The following is a 25,755-nucleotide window of genomic DNA, read 5'->3' as shown; positions in this document are numbered from 1 at the left end:
TTCAGAGTGCGTCTGTTGAAAGCCACACTCCTACTGACTATTTTAAAGATTTCTTTCCTCATTATTAAATGTGTGAATGGATGAAGTTGAATAGTTGTACTAGACAAATGATAATATAATGCAGTATTGTATAATAAAAAATTTAAAGAAAGGGTTACTGTCAATGACAATAACAATGAAAAAAAAGGAATAGTAGTAATCAACTGAAGTTCAATATCTAGACGAGGCACCAAGTGTTCAGTTGCAAGTCCTGCTGATCAGTGCATATAATTTGGATACTGGGACAACACCAGCGTCATCATTTGCCATAGCACCAGCTTCATCATCTCGCGTAACATTAGTAGCATGACATTCATTCCAGAAACATCGCCCGACTTTTGTCAGCTTGTTCAAGTTCATTATTGATACAAAAGAATGTAGGTTCAATAAGGACGAAGCATAAGTGAACTGCGCAATTTCCAGCATTGTGTAGCAATTTTCGTGTTGTTTTTTTGTAATAAAGAATGTTAGATCAAATCCATTGATCATGAATCCAAAGCACGAGTTCAGTTTCCACTTGTCAATTGCCCTTTTTGAAGCAATTCCTAAGTGTAAGACATCGAGTGATACTGAATGTTTTGTTGTAGAACTGTTGCCAGGCTTTACTTCTCCGAAACCAACAGGGTGGCCAAAGTTGTGTTGCATGATCATTGAAACAATTGCATCAGAACGTATATCAGTTTGCTCCTCATCTGTTGATTTATTTGGCCATCATAATGCAACATTCTTATCTTGATCGGCAATAAGCTCGGATAACAAGGCATCATAATATGTTGTTTGTAGTTCGACTTCTCCCAATTTATCCATGTTGAGGATCTCGACTCTTGACAACTTTGTTAATCTAATATATAAACCAGTACAGTGAGCAGTAGCTACGAAGCGCACACAGACACACAGTTCAATGACTCCCATATCAACACTTACAAGTTTGCTACTCCTTTAACTACGCTTCCTTTATTACCACCTTCCATGGAAGCCGCCAATGTGAGTAGCTCCAATTTGGCCGTTCTGATGGTTTTCGTTTTCTCAGCAACTTCATTGATAATCCTTGTAACCTTGATAAATTCGTCGTCGTTAAATAATTCTTTGTTTTCTTGGGTATCGAGAATTTTTAATTCTTGTAACATTTCTGTGCACATCAAGTCAAGGTTGGACAATTGGAATATTTTTTTTTTGCAATCACTATGGTCATCGGGTGCCAAGAACAAGATATTAGCCATTGCCATGATTTCTTGTAGATCTTTTTCAATTGTAAATGTTGGGTAGTGTGATGAAATGTATTCTTGGTATTGTTTAAATGTGTCAGTGACATTGACGTGTTTAATGATGAATGGGGTATGTATTTTGGTTGGTGTTAATGTACCCGGATTACTGCTTTCTGAACTACTACTATTATTATTATTGCTTGTATTACTGCCACTATTATTGTTACAACTACCAGTATTACCATTGTTACTGTTACTATTACTTTCATTGTTACTATTAATATTGCTGTTGCTACTGCTGTGATTACGTTCGCTGATACTACGATCATTATGGTTGCTATCATCAGAATTATTGATGTTGGTACCACGATCACGATTGTTGGTGCTGCTGCTACTGCTGCTTTCAACATTATTATTGCTGTCATCGTTGTTGATTGATGATCCTTGTGGACCTTCTTCGTGAATTATTGAATCAACAAAAGCTGAGCATCTTACACGAGTTTCAGCTACTATTTGTTTTCTTGCTTGTTCTTTCCAAAAAATCTTTGCATCAAGAGACTTCTTCCATCCATCCAAATCTTGAAGAAGATTTTCTCTTCTGTCTCTACTAAAGTGTGCACTCAAAATGTTTTGGTATCTTGTCACTGTGTATTGTCGATCGGTGAGACCAAATTCAATGACAAAATTCTTGACCGTAAGAGTGTTGGAATTGTTGAGACACCATTGTGCATCATTGGGAGTGCGCTTTCATTTGCCTGGCATTGACTGTAGTAGTAGTAGTAGTGAAAGGATTTCAAAGAGCAAAGGGAGTTTTACGAAAGCAATCAAAACAAGTACAGTATTTCCACTGTCAATTGAACATATTTTTGAAAATGTCAGTCAGATTTTTGAACTCAATTAGTCACTTGTTTGAATACCAATTGGTCACTTTTTGAGGATTTAAGCAGTGATTTTGGTCATTTTTTGACCAATTGTTATTCAAACAAGTGAACAATTGAGTTCAAAAATCTGACCAACATTTTCAAAAATATGTCCAATTGACAGTGGAAATACTGTAATTGAACGCGCTGTGGGAAAAAAGGATTCGACTGGCTTGAATTTGGTTATTAGGAAAAACTACATCATCCTCACTCTGAATCCTCAGTCATATCAGTTATTAATAAAAGTCTCCTATACTTTTTAGTTCACGACTTGTTATAATTTTTTTTATTATCATTATCATGGCCTCTACATCTGATGACCTTGGGTACCTCATCTGTGTTCTTCCAAACTTTTCTACATCTGTTGTAGAAGAAATATTTGATAACAATTTTGCCTTTGAAGATTGGGTGAAAGAAAACCCTACCCACTACACCAACTTCATCCCCAACCACACCTACATCCCCATTCCCACGGCATCATATCCAAGTCTGGCTTGAACTACCACCCCACTCATACCTTGTCTTGATCCTATTTATTGCAGCTTTATTACCATACTTTTTGACTCGATTTCTCTTATAAAACAACCGTATATTTAACTTTTTTTTTCTTTTTCTATTATAGGCGAAAGCAATGAGTACCTCGAAGAATTCTATAATGCCACTATTTTTGATAAGTCTTTATTCTTTTTCTTTATTTTTTGACACACTTTTGGCTTCCTAACCACCTCAGCAAACAAGATGCTTGTAGTAGTAGTCCTTTGGATGAACACCATGATACCAACCATTGCAGTAGTAGTCTTTGGATGAACATCATTGGCTTGGGTTCTCATATGAGGTGGAGGAAGCAGTGTATAACGATATGTTGAACTTATTTTTTTTCTTTTTTTTTATAGACAAAGCAGTGATGACTTACAAAATTCCTCACAGTTGGTTACTGTTCTTGATGGTCTTATTACTTTTATCTACTTTCTCCACTCTCCAACGTCATATCCCTTTTCCTGTCTTATTACAAACTGTTATATTTGAGTGTACTAGCATTTCTTCACCTCTCTATTGTTTATATTATAGTAATAAATCTTTTTTAAAATTACTATATCAAAATGTACCTTTTCAAATCGTTCAAGGTTCAAGCTATTGGAAGTATTGTTGACTGTAATTTTATGTATTACTTGACTTTTTCATTTGGATCGAGATTAGGTGTGGTATTGGAATGTGTAATATGCATATCAATAAGGAAAGAATTTGCCGTTATCCGTGGTGATAATATAATATGCTGTGGTCACTGGCAAGTTTTCATTCGTTGTTATGAAGAATATATGTATAGTTTCATGTTGTTATCTTCTTTTATTCATACCCACATTTTATTATAACAACAGTTTATTATTGCTTTTTAAACAGTAATAGCAGATGCTTGTTCCAGAGAGCATACAATAAATTTCCAAGAATTTTTAATACACCAGACTCATTAAACCAGGAGCTTACTGACTGCCATTATTATTATGTAATATGATCATTCTGAAACCTCTATACTATGTATCTACATGGTGTTATACTTTTTACACAGTATGAGTTACGTTTACAAAACGTATAAGTCTCGTGGAGCGATTGATTGCCAAAAATCTACAATTTTATCAGCAATATACCTTCCTCCTTATTCACTAATGTTGAGTCCCATAGAGGAATTTTGGTCCAAGTTGAAGGCCGGTGTGGAACAATAGATCTTGTCAACAAATAGTCCTTTGACACCTCGTATTGTTCAGTCAGCATACTTAGTTACTGCTAAAGATTGTGAAGGATGGATACGTCATGCAATGTTTTATTTTCTTTGTTGTATCCTTGAAGAAAAATGTTATAGTTACTTTTGTTTTTAAAATCATCATTTATTCTTTATCATTAAAAAAATAACCAGCTTTTTGTCTAGTTTTTCTTTCCATGCTACAAAAGAATTGCTACAGCTGGGGTTGTTAGCCACTAAGTAAAAAGCATTTGGGCAGCAAATTATAAAAAACCAGCGCCATGTTGAAAAAAATGGACCGCCTAAAACGAGGAAAAATCCTGTACGTCAAGATAAAAATAGTTTTGCGCCAAGAGATTAGAAAAAAAATATATAAAATAACCTAAAATATCGTAAAGGTTTCGACTCCTTTTTTCTTTTATTTAGTTTAAATATTAGAACAAACATGCAAAGCGTTAGTGAATTTATTACTAATAGTGAAATTATTTCAGATAACGATATGGACACTTCATCTGACAATTATATGGAAGATGACAAGCAGGAAGAAATGGGAATTGAGCATTTCAGTTTGAGTGAAGAATGGATGGAGAAAATAAGACGAATTGGGAATGATTCTCTATCATATGTACGTGAATATATGGAAGTAGATTTAATAGAGAAAGAGAATGAAGATTTTTTTGGAGATGCTTTTCTCTTTGCAGAGTCAATGCCATTGAGAAAAAGACATACGGCTTTGAATATTAAAACAAGAGGTTCTTATAGAAAATATACTCCTAAACAAGTTGAGAAACTCTTCGACTTAATAATCGAAGAAGGATTCACGACAAAAGCTGCAGCTTTAGCCACTGGGATTAATGTACGCACTGCCCAGAATTACGTTAAAACTTATAACAATGATCCTGAGAGACGACTTCCAGGATCTTATTCTAAACCTCGTGGAAGACCTCGTAATAAGTTGACTGAGGAGCATTCTAAATTTCTAGTTGACTATATCGAAAAGAATACCACTGCTATATTAGATGAGTTAAAGTTAAAACTTTGTGAGAAATTTGAGGGTTTGAAAATCTCTATTTCTGCCATCCACAAACATTTAGTACATAAGCATAGTATTACGTTAAAGAAACTTGAAAAAATACCAGCAGCAAGAAATTCTGACAGAGTAATAGCATTACGAAAAGCGATTGTTGAATAATATAAGAGTGATGCAGATATGAATTTTTCTAAGAATTGTGTTTTTATTGATGAAGCAGGTTTCAATTTGCATACACAAAGAAACCACGGCCGCTCATTAAAAGGCACACCTGCAAAGGGCACTGTACCAACTGGAAAAGGTGTAACATTTATAATTTTAGGTACAATTTCTCAAGCAGGTATCATAAATATTGGAGTTAAAAAACCAGAATCAGCTTCTTCTAAAAAAAGAAGGGCAGATGGTAAGGAAGTAAAAATAAATGGCAAAGTTGGGACAAGAACTGAGCACTTTTTGGCTTATCTAAACAACGTAATGGATACACTAGATAAAAATAATATAAAGGGGCAGTATATTGTTATGGATAATGCACCTATTCATAAGCCAAAAGTAATCAAAGCATTGATCAAAGAACGAGGACATAAGTGCATATATTTGCCGCCATATTCTCCTTTCTTGAATCCAATTGAGGAATTTTGGTCAAAAGTAAAAGCTGGTGTTAGAAGAACACCATTGACAACAGATGATCGTCTCACAGATCGTATATGTGAATCGGCTGGAAAAGTAACAAAAAAAGATTGTGAAGGATGGATTAAGCATTCAATGTCATTTTTCCAGAAATGTTTGAATGAGGAAAGAAATCTTTAAAATAGTCAGTAGGAGTGTGGCTTTCAACAGACGCACTCTGAATGCTCACTGAGACTTTAACATCATGAAGCAAGTATTAGGTTATTTTATATTTTTTTTTCTAATCTCTTGGCGCAAAATTTATCACTAAGCAACGCAATACTATTTTTACCTTGACGTAAATATTCTTTTAATGTCAGCGCAAATTAATTTTTATCTCAACGCAAACTCATATTCAAAAAACAGTATCATTTCTGTGTGTAACACCCTGTCCCCCAAAAACCAGTCACCCCCCTGTCCCCATCCAGTATAATCACTTGTCTTTATTCACTAAGAAAAATCATGCAAAAGTGGAAGAACATTTGTCCGTAACTTTTCATTTTCATTTTTATTTATTTTTAAAAAATTCATAACTCGTTCAAAAAAATAGATAGAAATATGAGAGTAAGATGGTTGGTTTCGTTGATTTTTTCTGCATAAAGTGAGTATTTGTTTGTTTTGTAATATTTTTTGAATCACGTTTAATGAGTGAATTACAAAAGTTCTGTACATTTCATTTGTGAAAGATTGAACAAAAAAACAACAATTTGAAAATATTAATAAAAATCACTTGCAAGTGCTTTATATCAATAGAAAATAGTAAAAAAACGTTTCAGTAAAAGTTTTAGACCATATTATTATGTAGAAAAGATATTTATTAGCAAAAACAATCTATCTTGAATGGTTAAAAACGTGAAAAAAAGTGTATATTTTGCTTGTTTATTCAACCAAAACATAATAAATTAACTTCAAATTTTGGATATAGAGATGTACATATTTTTTCAGCAATACGGCAAAATATTCAAGCTTTAGCGTTTGAATTAAGACAGAAATCTATCAAAAGCTATGCATAATTTCTGTTTTACATCTTTTATGGTAAAATTCACGTCTGTAATTGGATGAAGATCTTAATCAGATTGCTTATAAATGCACAGACTTTGTACTCCAAAAAATAAAAGCCAATTATATAGTCTTCCAATTAGTTGGATGCCAATAATATTCGTATCTGGGTTTTACATGTAACATTAAAATTAAAGACAGACTGGGTGCAGTTGTGTTTGTTAAAAAATTAAAGAAAAAATAGGAGTAAAGTATATTAAAAGATAGAAAGATAGATAAGTTATATATGTGTGAGGTCAATAATATTGGAAGAATTTACGGGAGAATTTGTAGGAGATTTAGTGGCAGTAGTAGTAATTGTAGTAGCTGTAGTAGTGGAGGGTAAAAGATAAGACTTGTTCTTTGGGAACTGACCCCAATGATTCCAACTTGTGGAAAAGCAGTCAATGATACTCCCTCTACAGATAGTATCAAAATACAGCGCATTTACCTCAGGCCAGGACCGATGTACATGAGGCTTCACTTTAATTGTTGTCCAGTGGCACCCATGTACATGGTGCAAGACCATTGGCAATGGCTTTCTTTTGAGAGGCTTCCGATCATGGAGGGGAAGGAAAGTTACAGGCAAGACGCTCCGATCATCCGAGTACACACAAACAGGCTTGTTATAGGTGTCAGCTATTATCTGAGCACAGTCTGGTGCAGAGAACCACATAGAGAAAGGGCAAGATGGGATATTTTCCCCAAGAGCAGGGTCAATCTCGGAGCCAAAGGCAATGACCTCTGCCACTTCGGCAACATCCATGCCAAAGTTGTGCTCATAAAGTTTACTGTGGGTTGCCATCGTAGCCAACATCTTCTTCTTCACCAAAGGAAACTGATCCTCTCCACCCTCTTTCAGGTGTGAAAATACACGGAAACCGCACCAACCATCGGACTTGGGGTTAAACGTCAACAAAATGGTGGCTTAGTCGATTTGAGCAGGCAGAGCAAAGTCATGCACATTTTTGTTTTGTTTTTTTGGACTAGGCAAATCATACCAGTAGTCGTCTTGAAAATGTTTAGGTCTTTTAATTCCAGAGGAATATTTTTCAGCTAAGAAGAAACAAAAAACAATGTAACATTTAGCATTTAATTTTAGTAAAATATCTTATCAGTTACCTTCTTCAAGAGGCTCTTGCTTTTTAGCAAAATTGGTTGTTTTAGCTATAGAGAAAACATGCAATATGTGAGCAAACCATACAAAATATTTTGTGATTCATTTATAAGTTATCAAAAATTACCTTCTTCGAGAGGCTCTTGTTTTTCAGCGAATTGGGTTTCTTTTTTTATTTCTTTTATGACTAGAAATAGTAAGCATTAGATATTACATTGTAATTTCACAAAAAAAACAATTATAAATTACTTTTTTTGAGAGGCTCTTCCTCTAAGAACTCCTTCATCACTTCTTTAAGTCCTTCTTTCAAAATACTTCTGATATCATTCTAAAGAAATAAAGAATAAATATGTATTAGATTGTGAAATCATATTTGTGTATGTTGCATGCTTACTTTGTTCTTTTGCACAAGGAGATGTCTGTGCTTGTGACGGACAAAGTCCTTTGGGAGAGCAGTTTTCCTTTTGACGTACTTAGGTCTTCCAGGAGCTTTGACCTCACTTGCCAAAGGAAATACAACATTTGGATGGTCAATTATTTCACCAGCATTGTCAACAAGTTCATCAACCATTGCCATAAGATTCTGGACTTGTTGATTCCCTTCACACTGATGAAACAATTGTTCAAGCTTTGTTATACATTTCACCCACGGGGCAGGCTTTTCAACGTCAATTTTCTGTAGAGAAACGTCACATTCCAGTTGCTTCAAACGTTCACCCAAAGAAGAAGACAGAATCCATCTTTCAGGAATGTCTGATAATAGCAACATACGATCTCTTGGCAGATCATGGCGACAAGAAAGACCAAACACCACTTTTACTCTGCAATTGCAAAGCTCACCAGGTACAACCTCTTCTAGAAGCTCAGCACGGATGGTGATCAAACCAATTCTGGAGACGTGGTGAATCAATCCACGGAGGCGAGGTTCATGGTATATTCTGGCATCTGTGATAGTTGCCTCATTCAACTCAAGGTCCTGATAGTCGCCCTCAAACTGGAGAAGATAGGAGCAAATTTGCTCAAATGAAGAGTTCAATGACTGAAGAGCCAAGATTTTTCTTTTCAGAGCATTATGGCCACTCTCGACACATTGTGTTGTCACACAGTCAAAATGTTTTAATTGACTAGTGAGGTAGCCAGCCCACTTTTCCTTGCACTGCATCCACTCATCTTCAAAGTACTTTTCTATAGTTCTTTTCTCTACAACCTTCGTAGAATCATCATCATTGTCTTCTAGCTGCTCTTTACTTTGGAAATCTTTCTGAGATGACAGCGATTTGAAAAGCTCAAGATTTTCATCAAAGACATCGCGTTTATCTCCGAAGATCATTTTGTTGACTAAATGTGTGCACAACTCTTTTTCTTTTCCTGGCTTCATTGTTTTTTTTTGCCATTTTGGCAATGTTATTGATCATATGCCAATCACACAGAAGCTTCTTGGTCAAGGGGAACTTGGAATCAAGCGCATTCATCAATGCTTTACATTTGTCTGTAACAAATATAGGGGCTTTATCAACCCCCTCCAAAACAATTGCTTTCAGAGACTTCACAAACCAAACATAGCTCTTCTCTGTCTCATCGGCTACCCATGCAAAGGCCACAGGAAAGCTCTTCAACCTTTCTCCACCTAGGTTACTGACACCCTCTATGCAAACCAATGGCATCTTCGCGCAGTTTGTCTTGTATGTAGCATCCACAATAAAGACATTGGGGAAATGTTGAGCTCTCTTGATCATTATATCGTTCGTAAAAAATATATGAGTGAGTCTATTTCTCTCATTAAACTCGTAGAGAACGGAAAATCCCTTTGCTTCCATTGTTCTGATGAGCTCAGTAGCGCCATGGGCAGACTCCTCATCACCACGAGTAGCACTGTACTTGAGATTGTTGATATTGCTGATCCTCAGCTTTCTCATTCCTGGCACCTTGTCACTTGTTGCCTTCTGAACATCACAGGACTTGGCGTGATTCTCCAACATTGTCTTTGCAATAGTGGCATCTTCAGCAGTCAAAAGAGACATTCTTCCTTGGTGAGAAGAAGCCAAATTCTCAGGGGTGACAGGGTGGTTGTGGCAATGTTCGTTTTCCCCATAGGCAGGCAAAGGAAGATATATTTTGCTCTTCTTCTTATAAAAAAATCTTAAGAGATAGGGGCATCCAGTAAGAGAAGAGTTGGGCGTCTTCTTTCTTTTCTCATCACTTATATTGCACTTGGCACAATAAACACCAGCCTTTGAACAAGCAATGTGAAGAATAGGGAATTTTCCGTCCTTAATCTTAATGGTGAAGTTATTAGAAAGGGCGTAATCGTTTATGGCTTGAAGAACACTCTGCTTGTCAGGATAACCATTCTCAGGGAATGAGAGAGTTGTTTTAAGTGAGTACATCTTCTCAATAGGGGTATTGAAGTTGGTGTTCATATTTAATAAAAGAGCACTGTAGTTACATAAGTATTTTTATTGATTTATGTACGCAATGTATGCAATGTATGCAATGTATGCAATGTACATAACGTAAAAAAGGCATCATATCTTGTTATTTGGAAATATTATTTTTTATTCTTACAACTAAATGTTAATGACTTTAAGAAAGGAGATGTTTTTATTTTTCCCGGGAAATTGGAATGATCTAAAGATGGGGACAGGGGTGTGCTTATAAAGAATGGGGACGGAGGGTTCTTCAAGACACTTTATAGCCAGGCCTCGGACTCGCAGTCACCTTAAATTGTGCGGTGCCGTTACCCTTCATCCCCATAGCCAAAAACCCCCCGTCCCCTAAGATCGCTGAATACAAAAAAAAACATTTTTGCAGCACAACTGGTAGTCTTTGGTCTTGAAACAGCAAGATTGTTATGTATGAGATAAAAATAAGATATAAAATAAAACAAGTGCAGATGAGAGTATGGTGAGACTTTGTTTTATTAGAAGAAGTGAAAGAATCAGAAAGGAGATGATCTTCTATTGCTATTCGTATTGTGCGTTTATATAGACATTGTATTTAGCTTGGAGATGATATGATGATATCATGTAATGTCTGTTTCTCTACCATTATCTTCTATGATTTAGTTCTTATGTTTTTAGTGTTATTGACTAGAGTCTTAGTATTTGTCTTAGTATGTTTTGTGGTGATCCAGACACTTGGTTGTTGGATTTATTACATCTAAGAACATATTCCTCTTATTATAGTAAAACAGCTATCATTACAAGAACAAATGAATAATTTATTTATTTTACTTATGGTAAATCAATAAGAACAATAATTAATGACAGTAAGTACTGTAATTATGACAGCTCAGTAAGCACTGAGTTAATATGATAACACTGCAATTAGATTAAATTATAAACATAGCAGTACCAGCTCTCTAATATCTAAATGAACTCAGACTTAAGAAATTAAGATGTGACTGACAAAGCAGATCGTGTTTTGATATAAAAAGGACAACTTTTTATTCTTTAATAAAGACAACCTATATACAGTCTCAAAGTATTCTTATATACGTCTCAATCTTTTTACTGTTGATTTTATTTTATAAAACTTCACATGTTCTTTACGTAATTTCCTTGTATAAGGAAAGTTATATCTTTTAGTATCGTTACTAGTTGCCAGTAACTCAATGTACGTATTTATTGAGTGTCTGTACTTTTAATTTAAATTTACGATTATGTTGGATACAACAAAGATCACAAGAAAAAGAAGTCAAAGAGTATGCAGACAAAGCCCTACACATTTCAATCAGTATCAAACATTTAGAGACCTCTGACAAAGATTCAAAAATCAAAAACATCTACAATAATGAATTTCTCAGTATATTTCACAAAGCAATGAGTGACCAAAAGTTGGTCCAACAAGCCAGTGGATCCAAAGGTGACTTTTGAGGCAAAAGACATTATCAGTCCAGAGGAGACTTTTGAGGATCACAAAGAGGTTTTGGCAGGTACGGACAAGAAAACAGTGGATCATGCAATTCTTTTTTTGGATTGGGTCCATCAAACAACAGAGCAGGACACTCACACAATCACAACAATTCTCAGCAGACCAATCCACCAAACCACAACTCCCCAAACAACTAATAAACAATGCACACTACAGTATTCCTATTGATGGGATTGCACCAGATGGAAGACTTTAATGGTTTGCTTCCTAATGATGCCTAACAACAAATTATCTATGGCCCTTATAAGTAATACAATATGGGTATTGGATACTACTAGTAAAGAAACCAACACCATGGTGATTATGTCAAATTCATTTAAACTCTACAGAGCAATTAGCTGTCAACAAAGCAGTAGACAAATTTTTGCAGACCAAGATAATCAAGCTGTCATGCACTCAAAGCATAGATTTTCTCTTGAACTTTTTTATCATTCAAGAAACCCACAAACGCCAACCCATCTTAGATTGCCAGAATATCAACAATTTTATTCAATGTCTACACTTCAAAATGGAGGGAGTCCCAGCCTTGCGAGACATTATTGAGGCAAAGGATTTCATTTGCAAACTGGACCTCAAGGATGCCTATGTTGTAACACCTATTCATCAAAACACCAGAAATTATTTGACTTTTCAGAACCAAGGACAAGTATATCAATACAAGACACTAGCACTTGGAATGAGTGTCAGTTCAAGAGGGGTCATTGCTATAGAACCCATGCGGCAATTGGGGATCTGTCTAGTATTCTATCCCAACAATATTTGCATTCTGGGCTTGACAAAGACAGAAGCCATGATACATACTGAAACAGTAGTATCGCACTTAGAACGCCTAGGTTTTTTGATAAACTACCAGAACAGTATGATGACTCCTTTGCAGCAACAGAAGTTCTTGAGGTTTGTTTTCTATATGAAGACTTTGACAATATCTGTACCACTCAAAAATATAACCAAATTAATGGGGCAATTGAGACAAGCCATGAACAGCACACACAGTCAATACAACTGCAGATGGTATGTCAGTTTGATGAAAAATATGACATCTATGATTCTAGTAATAGGGGAAGCTTTACTTCATATTTGTCATATGCAAAGTAATTTAGCAACGAGTTTACACTATCACCATCAGAATTGGGACGCACCTATGAGATTGTCACACAAGAGCAGGAAGTAATTGAAATGGTGGAAGGAATTGATACACAAGAAGAATGACCTGCCAATTCAGAAGATACTATCATACAGAACTCCTCAGTCAGTAATTTACATAGACGTCTTAGATTTGAGTGGGGGGGGGGGTAACCTCAACGTTGGTTCAGGCAACTGGTCCATGGTCACAAACAGAAAAAGAGTACTTTATAAATATACAAGAGCTCATTGTCATCTACTTTGCTCTCAAGCTACATGCAAAACACAACAGGGGATAACAACTGAAGATTTTTACCAACAATATCACCACACCAAAGTACAGCTCAAAATTAGGAGAAACTGTCTGAACTTTGTTACAAAACCTAGCAGTAAACATTCAAGACGTTTGCAATGACTTCAATTTGGACGTTGAATACGACCATATCCCAGGCGTGAACAGCAACAAGGCCAATTGGTTAAGCCGACAAAAACATCAGAAAAATTGGTTGATTTACAAGACCACAATTCCAGGCAAATGTTTCATCAAATAGACAAATGATGGGGACCGCTGTTGATAGACGCCTTTGTGAGCAGACTCAACTGTCAGCTGCCACAATTCTGGAGTCTTTGACCAGACCCTGAGGTGCTAGTGTTGGATATCTTCCAACAGACGTGGCTTGCAAAAGGGATGTATCTTTTCACACCCTGAAAGTTCATTCCTAAAACGATCCAACAAATCAAATACTAAAAAGTACAACAAGCAATACTTGTCATGTCATTTTAATCTACTTAGTATTGGTTCCCTACCATACTCAAAATGAAACACAAGAACCAACCAATGATATTCAAACGAGACAGATAGAGAATAATTGCATGGAACTTATCTGCAACAAGAGGAAGACTGTTGATCAACTAGATAAAGATATCATTAACTTCCTCTCTCATGCTCATAGGAAAAATACATGTAGTGTATACAACTCGGGTTGGAAAAAATAGATCACTTGTTATGCAACTCAGAAACCTATAATGTCCCCTGAGGATTACAATGTCAAAAAGGTATTGATGTTTCTCAAGTTCAACAGTAATTTCTCATATCAATATTTGAATGGTTTGTGTTCCTCAATTGCTTCCGTATTCAATATAATTTATCTAAAACAAATACACATCACAAATCAGGACTGAATCGTTGAGTTTTTTAAGACCAAGAAGCATAAAGAAATTTTAATTCCAGAAAAACACTTGTAGCAAACATGGGATACCAAGCTTCTCATGATGTTTATAAAGAAATAATGACCTTCTGATAAAGACATCAATCTATATAATCTACAGCAGAAAACAATCATCCTGATATGTCTTATTACTATGACTCAACCGTGATCTGATGTGAGCTGACTATTATATAAAGATGTGCAACTTGAACTACATATCAACAAACCAATCTTGGGAACCATACATTTTAGAGAAGCAAAAGAAACGCAGGCAAAATCCACTTTTCTCAGTCTTATGGCAGATATCAATCTATATCTAGTCTCCACACTCTATACATTCATGGGAAAAACTGTTCAATTATGACAACAGCTACCAGATGACCACATCTTTTTTCTGGTATATATTAACAACCCTCACAAAATCAACTCTGTAAGCAGTTTCAAAGTAGCATCTTGGGTTCAGAAGACAATGACTAGAGTGGGGGTAGATACTACTAAGTATAAAACACATTTTATTTGATTGGTTTCAAGTACAAAGGCAGTAGAAGAGAGAGTAACAATGTCCTATGTCAAGAGTCATGCAAACTGGAGTCTCAAGTCTAACACTTTTAAAACATATTATCTAAAATCATCCCCTCAACAGAATGATAGCTGTGATATTTCAGGTACAAAACAATAGAAAATAAAATATTTGATAATAGAGACGTATAGAAATACTTTGAGACTGTATATCATTTGTCTTTATTCATAAATAAAAAGTGTCCCTTTTTATAAGAAAACACAATCTGCTCTTGTCATTATGTCTTAGTTTCTTAAGACTTTCTTTCTTTACTATATTTGATTATTAGAGTGTATTTACTGCTTAACTAGTGTTGGTGTTACAATTATGACATCAAGTCATAAATTGTACTTCTTTAGCTCTTAGCTATTCTTTTCTCTTTTATACAAGAGCTTTAGGACTTCCTACTAAATTAGCTCCATATCGATCTGACACAGTTTACCTGGCAGTATGATATAATTATCTTAACAATCTTTAAAATATTATCTACAGTACTAACTGTAATAATTACTGGGCTGATTACTTAATTATTTATATATATTTTATACTGACAAGATGATAGCTACTACGCTATCCCAATATGAATATGTTCTTATATGTGATAAATCCAACATCCGAGTGTCTGGATCACCACAAATACAGTTCAACAGATTGTTGACAATGGTTGACAACATTGATCGTACCCATCATGTGTTAAATGCGGGCGTGGGAACAAAGCCAAGAATGAACAGATATCCAGCAACATTGTTGCCTTGCTCTGTTCCTGCCACTCTGTCCCAGTCATTGCCTCGTTGGGCAATCAACGATGAATAAACATTTTCTTTTTTACTTTGTTCTGTTGTAGGGCCAAATAGTAATAATTGAAATTGAATTGATTAAAGGAAATAATAATAATAGGGGATAAATATATAAGTAAGTGTGTGTATGAGAATTAATAGTAAATTTTTTTTGGTAAAGGAATCGCAAGTTTTTTGTTGACATTTTTTGTAGTTTTGTAATCTACTATTGCAACTGTTAGGAGAATCCGATGTACTGGCAGGATGCTTTGAAAATCTTGCTTGTAGAATTCATCCTGTAACAACTCAACTCCTTCTAATTCTCTTGTTTTGTCCGAAGTGGATTTGAACCATTTGACAAATGCAAATACATGCTGACTACTATGGGGATTTCTGTATGTTAGAGAAGAAACAGTTGGCCTAAAATTGTGAACAAAAAGGTACTGAATCTCTCCAACATACGCATGTTCCGACCCAGTTTGTTCAGTGAAATATGCTTGTATGTATGATCCGCGGCCATTCGTGCCAATGCACCCTTTGTAGCTTTGCCCAAGAAGATCAACGGACTTCACCATTTCGATCCAGTCATTGACGAAAGGTGAGTCATCAATTACATCTTTGCAACCTGAGATCTGTGGATTCTTGTACGCAGCTTGATAGTATCCTACAAGACAATCATATTCATGTTTTGGCATAAATGATAATGGTCTTGTTTTCAATGGCAAGGTGGATGGTGGCAGGGGCTCGTTTCCACGAATTATCATTGAAATATTCTGTGAAGCTTCAAGATATTTGGAAATTGAGAAAGAGTGAGAGAGGTAGGTGTTGGTGTTGGTGTTGTTGTTGGTGGTGATGAACTTATCGAAAATTTCAAAACATGCAAGTGCATGCATAGGTTTCAGAAGTCGATGCACAAAATCTCCCTTCCACGACTCTTCAATAAACTGTCTCATAAATGTCAATTTGAACCCGTTTCTTCGATTGGTCTTGATATTTTTCAGGACACTATTGTACCTTTCAAAGCTGAAAAGCCAATAGCCATAGACGGGCCCAAAGTCAATCATTGTTTGGCGTAAGTGCAGATGCAGGTGCATGTTGGGAGAGAGAAGGTCCAGGTCGTACAATGTCTCACACCCTTTACAGAATTCTTCTAAGCATTTGTGTCCTTTCTCAATGTCTTCTTCAGAAACATTAGGCTTGGTGAAGTATCTGCATGCGTTAACAAACTCTATCCAGTTCTTGAACTCTGACAACGGCAACACATCCCTTAGAACCACAGGAGAGTACACAAGGCACCAAGACTTCCACTCATCAGCCTTCATATAGGGAAATCCCTTGGCAATCCTTGTCCCAAGTGACATGTAATCGGGCGGCAACACTACCTTCTCAACAGCCTTTTGCATGGCAACAAGTTTTTTATCATCAATTAATCCATCCGCAACCCATCTCTCCAGCATTCTTTTGGCAGTGCCTAAGAAAAGATTGTGCATGGGATCGATGATCGTGCAGCGGACAATGTCAAAGTACTGAAGACGATGCAGTTCGGACCAGCAAACACAATGTGCAACTTCAAGACGCTGTCTCTCAGTTGGTTTGGTTGCATTTCTCCAGATCTCTGCATCCTTACAATTGTCATTCTTAGTGCGAAGGAGCCACTTTGAGAAATCAAATCCAGAATAATCAATGGAACTCGTTCCAGCCAACCTCGAAAATTGACGCTTACACTTGTGGCATGCATTTGTACTTGTATGGGATGTGAACCCACATACTTTTCTTGCAGCAGGTATATCACAGGCAACCATGAGAAGGGCTGCTCGGATAGAAGTACCATTTGGACATTGGTGAGTCTTAATCTTAATACCTTTGTACAGCTCCATCAACTCATCCACAAGCAGTTTCAGATAGTTATTTATGTCAGAAGTGCTTGCTTCTTTAGGCCCTGGCATTAACCCAACAAGAATCACGTTTTCCTTCTTGAACCGCTCACTGCGTGGAAGATTATTGATTGCAAGATATATGGCACCACAGGAGTAGGTAACACCATCGAATGACTGAAACCAGTCAATGTTCAGCGTGAGCATGAGTGATTGCTCGGTATCAACAAAAGGTATACCATCTACGTCTACTATCTCATTCCACATCGCACCATTGTACACGTCAAACAAAGTGCTATCCATTTTCGGGCCGCGGTTCCATGAGTTGATGTTGTTTTCAAAATCCGGGCGTTGAAAAAACGTCTTTAGGGCTTTCTTGACAGAGTGGAATACATATGTCTTTTTGGGTGCTTTTGACCCGGGACCAGACTTAAACAAGCTGTTGCCACACAAGGAGGTTTTACCAAAATTGGGTGATGTACAACACAAAGGGGCGGCTTCATTATCATATATGGCATGGCATTCACTACATGCAACATACTTCTTGACACCACTTGTCAACACTTCAAATCCAGCCAAACGTTTGAGGCCAGCAACACTCACTGGAAGGCGGAATGGGTCAAACAAAAACTGCAGTATCTTGTTGATTATGGCAATCAGGATTACAGCTCCTTCATCCATGACGTATAGCAAGACAAAAAGAGCAACCGAAATAACAATGAATCGGTGAATCAAATTCAATTCCGAGATTGATTCCAACGAAGAATCTTTAATTTGATTTTTTTTAAAGAACGTTTGTTGTGGTGGTTGAAGTTGAAGAAGTTTTTAAGAGGAAGAATTGAAGATTTGAAATTAGGAACGAAGATTCGTGAGAACTTGTGTAGGTTTTGTTTATTGAGAAAGATTTTGTATCAAAGTTTGACCAGGTTCCTACACTGAACTACTACTGCTATTTATATTGTTTTGGATTGGGAAAATTATATGACTGGGGTCAGGTAATCGATCCTATCTGAGCCTTAATCAGAGCAACGTGATCTTGGGATAATTAATGTATGATTAATTATATAAATGTGTGTAGTCCCAATGAAGTATTAACATCAAAAGTAAATGTGTTTATGAGTTATAATTATGCTTATAATAATCCACTGATGTATCCCATATTATGGTGATATCATCATATGAAATATAATCACTATCATGCATGCTAAACCTGTGTGTTAAATAATAAAGTAATCGGTAGACACCTTTGACTGGAATAGCTGAGGCCTTATATTATTTCCTTCAGACTTATTCTCAATTACAGCAGTAGTCAATACTCATTTACAACAACGTTGATTAACTCTCTATTTTCTAGGATATAATATTATCTAAAGCTGTGTACCTACCTTCATCATTATCCATCTCAACATCGGATTCATCTTCATATTCTTCTTCGTAAGTGTCACTTGTATACTGGACATAATCTTCAGGGCCAAACATGCAATCCGTTTCAGAGAAAGGTTGGTTTCTTGTCCATATATCCAAAATGTCATTTGTGTCATTTAGGTCTACAAAAGCGGAATGTTAGACCCAAATAAATCAATGTAATAAAATAAGTTTTCTTACTTCTAAGCTCAGAATTCATTTCAACATCTTCCTGTTCAAATTCAAAACTATCTTCCTCTCGATTTACAGGCTCAGAAACAGCACTACTAATTGTATTGCATGTGTCTTCATGGGCTACACATTTATTATTATTAGTGTTAGTATTATTATTATTATTATTATTATTATTATTATATAAAATAATAAAAAAGGAAATGATATAAAATAAAATAAAATAAAGTAAAGTAAAGCAAATGTATTAACCGTACGCGTTTGAACATGTGTAATATCATGATTATCTTTTTCTTGATGACGTTTAAATGTTTTAACAGATACACGATCGAATCCTAGTGTCTTGCTTTTACAGATAGAGCATCGACACTCTTTTCTAACAGTTGGTTTGCGAATAGGAGCCATTTTAAAATGAAAAGAAAGGTTTACAATAGTATTTAATAGTAAAGAAAGAGACTTCAAAGAAAACGCACTTTTATTTTATTTGAGTTTGATGTTGCATTCTAATGCTACACAGCTGCCAGTAGCCAATAGAGTAGCTTAAAATACTATTCAAATACTTTACTCACAAAAGTGAGCTGAACTACAATTTTACCTATTCTGTCTATCAGAACTTAGGTATACTTTACATATGCGAAATTGATCTGTTTTTGCAGTGTGAACTCATCAGTCTCCACCGTGGCAGCATCAAAATCGGTCTGGATCTTCTCTCTGAGCAGTCTGGTTTTCCAAGAAAACCAAAGAGAAGAGCTTGTTCATCTGGTTTTGGTTGTACTTTCGGTACGAACCTTGACCTATGCTTTCTGCAGTGGGAACAGAATCAGAGTCGACCTTCTCCAGCAGATTCGTCTTCGGCTTCTGTGCAACAATTGTCTTGGTTGTAGCCTCGTTGACTTTGGTTGGCAGAAAACTTTTGAGACTGAGGAGGTTTGTGACTGCTGGGTTTCCGGCCAAGGCACGGGTCCATTCCATATTGGCATGGTTGACAAAGACATCTGTCACAGATCGAAGTAAAACTTCTCCATGCATTTTGTCAACAATCTCTTGGTTGAAATTGCACAAGGGGTTGAAAGCAACTCCAGAAAACTGGGTTTGGTCTGCAGAACCGTTGTGACTGACCATTTCACAGTACTTGTCCATAACAAATTTGAGAGAGTTGTTGGAAATAGGCATTTTTTTTGAAAATAAGAAGGGTGTTAAAATTGAGAAAGAAAGACAACTGAGAAACTTTTATTAAGACACTGGGGTATATATACCAAAAACAATCTAATAACTTAAACGTTTCTATCAAGGTATAGTCTTGTCCTGTTGCTTTAATATATTTAGATAAAGAACGTGTTGAAGAATAATGAATGTTTATATATTAAGCTTCTTCACACTTTTAAGAACATTTATTTTATTAGCTGATTTGCAGTGCTACCAGAACCTTTCTGGTGTCCTGTCCTCTGTCTCGAAGGAAGGGGTGAAATTTCTCCTCATGGGTTTGCCCAACCAAAAAAATAAAATAAAATAAAATAAAAAAAAGGTTTTTTTTTGTATAGAGCCAGAGAAAAGCTCGAAATTCAGTTATTGAGATTTTTAGTTTTTCAGAAATTTCTGCGGTTAGATACCATTTTATTTTCAGTTATTAAGATTTTCAGTTTTTCAGTTATTGAGACTTTCAGTTTTTCAGAAATTATTTGTGGAAAAATGGTTATGTATATTATAAAAATTTATAAATAAAAATGCTAGTTATACTATTTGGAGAATTATTTTTAAAATTGCTATTACATTTTTCTTTTTTTTATTTCTCTTTTTTTTATTTCTTTTTTTTTATTTCTTTTTTTTATTTTTTTTTTATTTCTTTTTTTTTTATTTTTTTATCTCTTTTTTTTCATCTCTTTTTTTATTTCTTTTTTTTGTCATGAGCTTGTGCTATTTTTTGTTACTGTTTTTGTGTGTGTAATATTTGTTTTTTTTTTGGTATTTTATATCATGAGGGTTTCCAAAATTGAGATCGGGTAGTATTGTGGGCAAAGCATAATTCTTGGACCGCTTTCAGTTATTTAACAGATTATTGAACATTTTCTTGTTTCGACTACAGATTACAAAGAGTTGTTGAGTTTGATATTAAGAAGATCAGGATTTTGACATTGTAAAATAGTTGGAGCAGATGCTAAATAAATATAGTATTTTTGGATTCTTTTTTGTAATGGTACTGGATGCTTGTGTAGGACCAGGCTCATAAGAAATACAATTGTTGTGATAGTCAATCAGATTACTGGATATTTGAGATAAAAATTGGCAAGTTTTTGTGTGGTCAGTAGAGTGAATTCCACTGTTGGATTTCAAAAAAGTATGCTCAGTTAAATGCGCTTAAAAGCATTATGAATATGTGTAGTCTGATTTCTATTGTATAGGTAAATGTTTGATCTTGTAGTTTCTTTGTAGGTGGAGGGTTGAATCGTCACGTTTTCTTTTCAGATTTATAGCTTTTGTTCAAAATACTATAGATTATTTAGAGATTAATATCAATGACTCCGAGGTATAAACTTTATTTACATGCAGAAACATAATAGGGGGTTTCATTATCTCTTAGGATTCGGATTTGGATTAGGATTTGGAAAGCGGATGTTAAACCTGTAGCCAATGAAAATGAGTATAAAATGAAAATTAATGAGTCCCCCTTTTTAATTAATCGTTTTATTCTTGAACCTAATATCTATATATCTAAAATCAATCAAAATTAGTAGCATCACGTGATATATGAATTTGCCTGTAAAACATCTATTTATATATCTAAAATCAATCAAAATTAGCAGCATCACATGATATATGAATTTGCCTGTAAAACATCTATTTATATATCTAAAATCAATCAAAATTAGCAGCATCACGTGATATACGAATTTGCCTGTAAAACATCTATTCACATCTAAAATCCAGCACTTTTACTGTAATATGCGAGAAGTGACACAATAAAATAATAAGATAGAATGAAATATGAATATAAAGATAATGCTTATTTGTGATAATATTTGTGATATTTATATTAATTTATAAGATGCCGCAGTATCCTAGATTCTAGCTAAGTCCTTTTGCTGCAGTATCTTGCTGAGCAATGATTATCTTCTTCTTCTTGGCCTTGCTCACCCAACTACTGCGGTTGGAGTAGTTGTTTCTGATTGGGTAGGATTGGAACTGAGTGCTAATTCTAATCCGCTCCTGACATTACTATGTCATATGATATACTGAGATATTAACCCCTTGAATTTATTTTACAAACTATTGCCAAAAAACTTATACAACTATCAAACCAAACTCTAACTTTGAAAAAAAAAACCGAAAAATAAAATGTCATCTACTCAACGTCATTGTGCTGCTTGCCATATGCTTGGACATAGCAGAAGTACTCATAAGCAATATCTCATGAACCCAAAGAACATTTCTCTCCACATTCCTCAAAAGAGAACTAATGTAGATGAATATCCTACAGAAAGTAGCCAAAGTAACTATTTATTTATACACTTATGCGTATTACTACAAGTATTATATATATTTTTTAATAATAAATGTGTTTATAAAAAAATAGCTGCTGCCTTGAGAATAAGAATTGAGCCTGTCCAAGACCAAAATTTGGACATAGAAACATCGACTTCTATTTCAGTTTCTGAGTTGACTGAATTTCCACTCGCAAATGAGACTATTACTGAAGTTCTTGAAGCAGTCATGGAAGAAGAGATTGAGGAGACTTCATCTGATGAAGAAGTGACTGGAAGAGAAGAAGAAGTTGAGGAGATTTCAACTGTGAATAGAGAATCAATTTTACCCTATTGTCCTCACTGTAATGGAACTGATCATTGCCGAATTACAAGCAGATTTTGTCCAAACAATAACAGTAGCAGAGCAAGAGGATCTAGAAATCGAGGCAGAGGCTTAAATAATATTGCCCAACTTCCAGCTATTTCAGAATCAGCAGTTGATAACAAGGGAGATATGGATATCGAGTGTCAATTTTGTGGGGCAATGATGTGGGCACATGAAAAAAACAGTCATTCTTCTTTAAGAAGCCCCACGTTCTCTATGTGTTGTAACAAAGGAAAGCATGTTCTCCCCCAAATTGAGCCAACACCTACAGGAATTTCTGAGCTTTTGAACTATAGAACACGTGATGGAAAGAAGTTTCTTGAAAACATTCAAAGCTATAATAGTACAATGAGCTTTACTTCTTTGGGAGCTAAAATTGATACCTCTGTTGGCAACAATATCAATGGGGCATACAACTTCCGGATTCACGGAACAATTTGTCATAGAATTGGATCTATTTTGCCAGTGACAGAATCTGATATTGCTCACCCAAAATTCGCTCAGATCTATATTTATGATAGTGCTGCTCAGATAGATCAAAGACAGTATCATTCCCCACAATTGGAGAGAAGTTTTTTAGAGAAGATTCAGTCCATTCTTATGGAAACAAATCCATTTGTACATCTCTTCAGAACAATGGATCAAATTTCTTGGGAAAAGGGACAATCTATAGATCTCACTTTGCGTTTAGTAGCTGAGGGGCCTCGGGATCAAAGACAGTACAATGCTCCAACTGCAAGTGAAATAGCAGTTCTTATTATGAATAATGAAGAGGGTACTTCAAGAGACATTGTGCTGCATACCAGAGCCAACTTCCAACAGAACATCAATGAGTACCACCAATCTTATGATGCTTTACACTATGTGCTACTCTTTTCACATGGTGAAGATGGTTGGACCATTGATGCCAGCTCATTGTCAGGAGAGCATGTTACAGTAATGCAATAGTACTCAAACCGTTTGATGTATCAACGCAACACACAGCACCTCCTCCATCTTTTTGGCTGCCTCTTTCAACAATATATTGTTGATATGTACGCCAAAGTTGAGCACAATCAGCTGCATTTCATCACCAGCAATCAAAATCGTCTCTGTGTAGATCTTTATAGTGGAATTCAGGATGCTGTTATCCATAACGATTGTAATCTTGCAAATCTTGGAAAGAGAGTTATTCTTTCATCTTTTATTGGTAGCCCCTGGTATATGGCTCAGCTTTATCAAGATTCAATGAGTATTGTGCGTCATTTTGGCAAGCCTGATTTGTTCATAACTTTCACTTGCAATTCAAAGTGGTCAGAAATCACAAATTCCCTGATGGCTGGGCAAAAAGCTAATGACAGACCAGATCTTTGTTCTTGGGTTTTCAATATATAAAGCTCAAAGAGCTCATGATTGACCTTACAAAAAAAATATTCTGGGAAAGTTTTGGCCTTTATATATGTCATTGAATTCCAAAAGCGCGGACTTCCTCATGCCCACATTCTTTTGATTTTGCGACCACAAGATAAACCAAAAACAATAGAAGATTTTGACAGAATAGTTTCGGCTGAAATCCCAGATCCTGAAACTGAGCCATTGGCATATGAAACAGTAAAAAAATGCATGATGCATGGCTCATGCAGAAAGAAATATCCAAAAGCACCATGCATGAAGAATGTGATCTGTTCAAAGAATTATCCTAAAAAGCTTTGCAATGAGACTAGCGATGGTGGAAACGGATATCCTATTTATCAACGCAGTCGAAATGGAAGAGTTATTAGAAGAGGGCCAAAGATCATGGATAATGGATGGGTTGTTCCACACAATAGATACATATGTGCAAAATACAATGCTCATATAAATGTTGAGATTAGCACCTCTGTTTCTGCCGTAAAATACCTCTACAAATATGTATATAAAGGACATGACCGTGCAATGGCCTGTGTGCAGCCTACACCCACCAATTCCGCTCCACAACAACAACAAGAGCATGTAAACAAAGTTAATGAGTTTCTTGATGCTCGGTATGTCTCCGCTTCTGAAGCATGCTGGAAAATATTTTCTTTCAAGCTTCATCAAGAGTATCCCAGCCATCAACGACTTTCAATCCATCTGGAAAATGCCCAACCCGTATATTATAATCCATCCTCTAACCCAGAGGATGTTCCAAATTCCAGAAAAAACACTACTTTAATGGGATATTTCGACTATAATGCTACACACCCATCATCTGAAAAACTTCTTTACGTCGACTTTTCTTCTCTTTATGTATGGAATACAAAAGAACGAAAATGGACAGCACCTAAGAGGTTTGATAAAGGAACGATTGGCAGAGTTTACACAGTGTCTCTGAGAGATATTGAAAAATATTTGTTACAATTACTGCTGCATAATGTTAAAGGGGCCAAAAGCTTTGAAGACATACATACAGTAGAAGGATGTGTGTATGAAACAAACCAAGCTGCATGTCGTGCTCTGGGATTACTTTTGAATGATGATGAGTGGAGTAACTGTATGGAAGTGACAGCAGCTCATCAGATCCCATTTTCTTTACGAAGACTCTTTGCTATTCTTTTGATTTTCTGTGCAGTATCAGATCCTTTCTCTTTGTGGCTTGCTCATCGCGATTCTATGATTGAAGATTATCTTCATTTGGCAAGAGAAAGTAGTGGAATTCCTGCATTAGCCCCCACACAAGATATGTTTGACAGATGTTTACGGGATACCGAAAGTCATCTATCTGCCAACTCTATGTCTCTCATGTTGTTCACTGGATTTGTTCTTTTACCAATGCCTGACATCCAGCACTTTAGCCCAAATGGGCAAGATGTTCAAGCCATCATACAAGAACAAGAAGATTTATGCGATCAAGCCCAGGTTTTGCCAGATCCAGATACATTGACATTCAATAATTCACAAAGACGTGTTTATACAACAGTATTAAGTGCAATTGAAGAAAACGTGGGAGCCCCAAAATTGTACTTTGTTGATGGTCCAGGTGGGACGAGAAAGACATTTGTCTTTAATGCCTTGCTTCAAAAAACTCGCCAACAAGGAAAAATTGCTCTTGCAGTAGCAACAAGTGGAATTGCTGCATTGCTGTTAGACGGTG

At 35.7% G+C, this 25,755-nt stretch overlaps 7 protein-coding genes across 7 annotated transcripts; 3 read left to right on the top strand and 4 right to left on the bottom strand.

Annotated features, from left to right (window-relative positions):
* Positions 1–237: 237 nt before the first annotated feature.
* Positions 238–2,994, bottom strand: PHYBLDRAFT_171077 (hypothetical protein; the record flags this gene model as incomplete). The annotated part of the gene is made up of 6 exons (XM_018436503.1): positions 238–726; positions 763–880; positions 964–1,988; positions 2,486–2,525; positions 2,682–2,737; positions 2,872–2,994. The coding sequence occupies 6 exons, from the start codon at positions 2,992–2,994 to the stop codon at positions 238–240; spliced, it is 1,851 nt and encodes a 616-aa protein (XP_018289056.1).
* A 1,662-nt stretch (positions 2,995–4,656) lies between these two features.
* PHYBLDRAFT_89609 (Homeodomain-like DNA binding domain-containing transcription factor) lies at positions 4,657–5,505 on the top strand (the record flags this gene model as incomplete). The annotated part of the gene is given in 2 exon segments (XM_018443726.1): positions 4,657–5,082; positions 5,098–5,505. Coding segments are annotated over 2 exon segments (834 nt in total), but the record flags the coding sequence as incomplete, so codon positions are not given.
* A 1,051-nt stretch (positions 5,506–6,556) lies between these two features.
* PHYBLDRAFT_171075 (hypothetical protein) lies at positions 6,557–8,327 on the bottom strand (the record flags this gene model as incomplete). The annotated part of the gene is made up of 6 exons (XM_018436502.1): positions 6,557–6,598; positions 7,085–7,560; positions 7,756–7,800; positions 7,878–7,937; positions 8,000–8,078; positions 8,145–8,327. The coding sequence occupies 6 exons, from the start codon at positions 8,325–8,327 to the stop codon at positions 6,557–6,559; spliced, it is 885 nt and encodes a 294-aa protein (XP_018289054.1).
* Positions 8,328–13,831: 5,504 nt separating this feature from the next.
* On the top strand, positions 13,832–15,385 carry PHYBLDRAFT_171074 (hypothetical protein; the record flags this gene model as incomplete). The annotated part of the gene is made up of 4 exons (XM_018436501.1): positions 13,832–13,913; positions 14,862–14,909; positions 14,932–15,020; positions 15,128–15,385. 4 exons carry the CDS (start codon positions 13,832–13,834, stop codon positions 15,383–15,385), a joined length of 477 nt encoding a protein of 158 aa, XP_018289053.1.
* A 118-nt stretch (positions 15,386–15,503) lies between these two features.
* PHYBLDRAFT_171073 (hypothetical protein) lies at positions 15,504–17,903 on the bottom strand (the record flags this gene model as incomplete). Its single annotated transcript, XM_018436500.1, has 2 exons — positions 15,504–16,819; positions 17,687–17,903. The coding sequence occupies 2 exons, from the start codon at positions 17,901–17,903 to the stop codon at positions 15,504–15,506; spliced, it is 1,533 nt and encodes a 510-aa protein (XP_018289052.1).
* Positions 17,904–19,432: 1,529 nt separating this feature from the next.
* On the bottom strand, positions 19,433–19,991 carry PHYBLDRAFT_74031 (hypothetical protein; the record flags this gene model as incomplete). The annotated part of the gene is made up of 2 exons (XM_018442967.1): positions 19,433–19,538; positions 19,594–19,991. The coding sequence occupies 2 exons, from the start codon at positions 19,989–19,991 to the stop codon at positions 19,433–19,435; spliced, it is 504 nt and encodes a 167-aa protein (XP_018289051.1).
* Positions 19,992–22,151: 2,160 nt separating this feature from the next.
* Positions 22,152–23,612, top strand: PHYBLDRAFT_171070 (hypothetical protein; the record flags this gene model as incomplete). Its single annotated transcript, XM_018436499.1, has 2 exons — positions 22,152–22,305; positions 22,390–23,612. The coding sequence occupies 2 exons, from the start codon at positions 22,152–22,154 to the stop codon at positions 23,610–23,612; spliced, it is 1,377 nt and encodes a 458-aa protein (XP_018289050.1).
* Positions 23,613–25,755: the final 2,143 nt, after the last annotated feature.

The sequence above is a fragment of the Phycomyces blakesleeanus genome, assembly GCF_001638985.1.
Source record: "Phycomyces blakesleeanus NRRL 1555(-) unplaced genomic scaffold PHYBLscaffold_17, whole genome shotgun sequence".
Taxonomy (NCBI): domain Eukaryota; kingdom Fungi; phylum Mucoromycota; class Mucoromycetes; order Mucorales; family Phycomycetaceae; genus Phycomyces; species Phycomyces blakesleeanus.
Note: the sequence above shows the minus strand (reverse complement) of the source record. Positions and strands in the feature narration are given on the sequence as shown.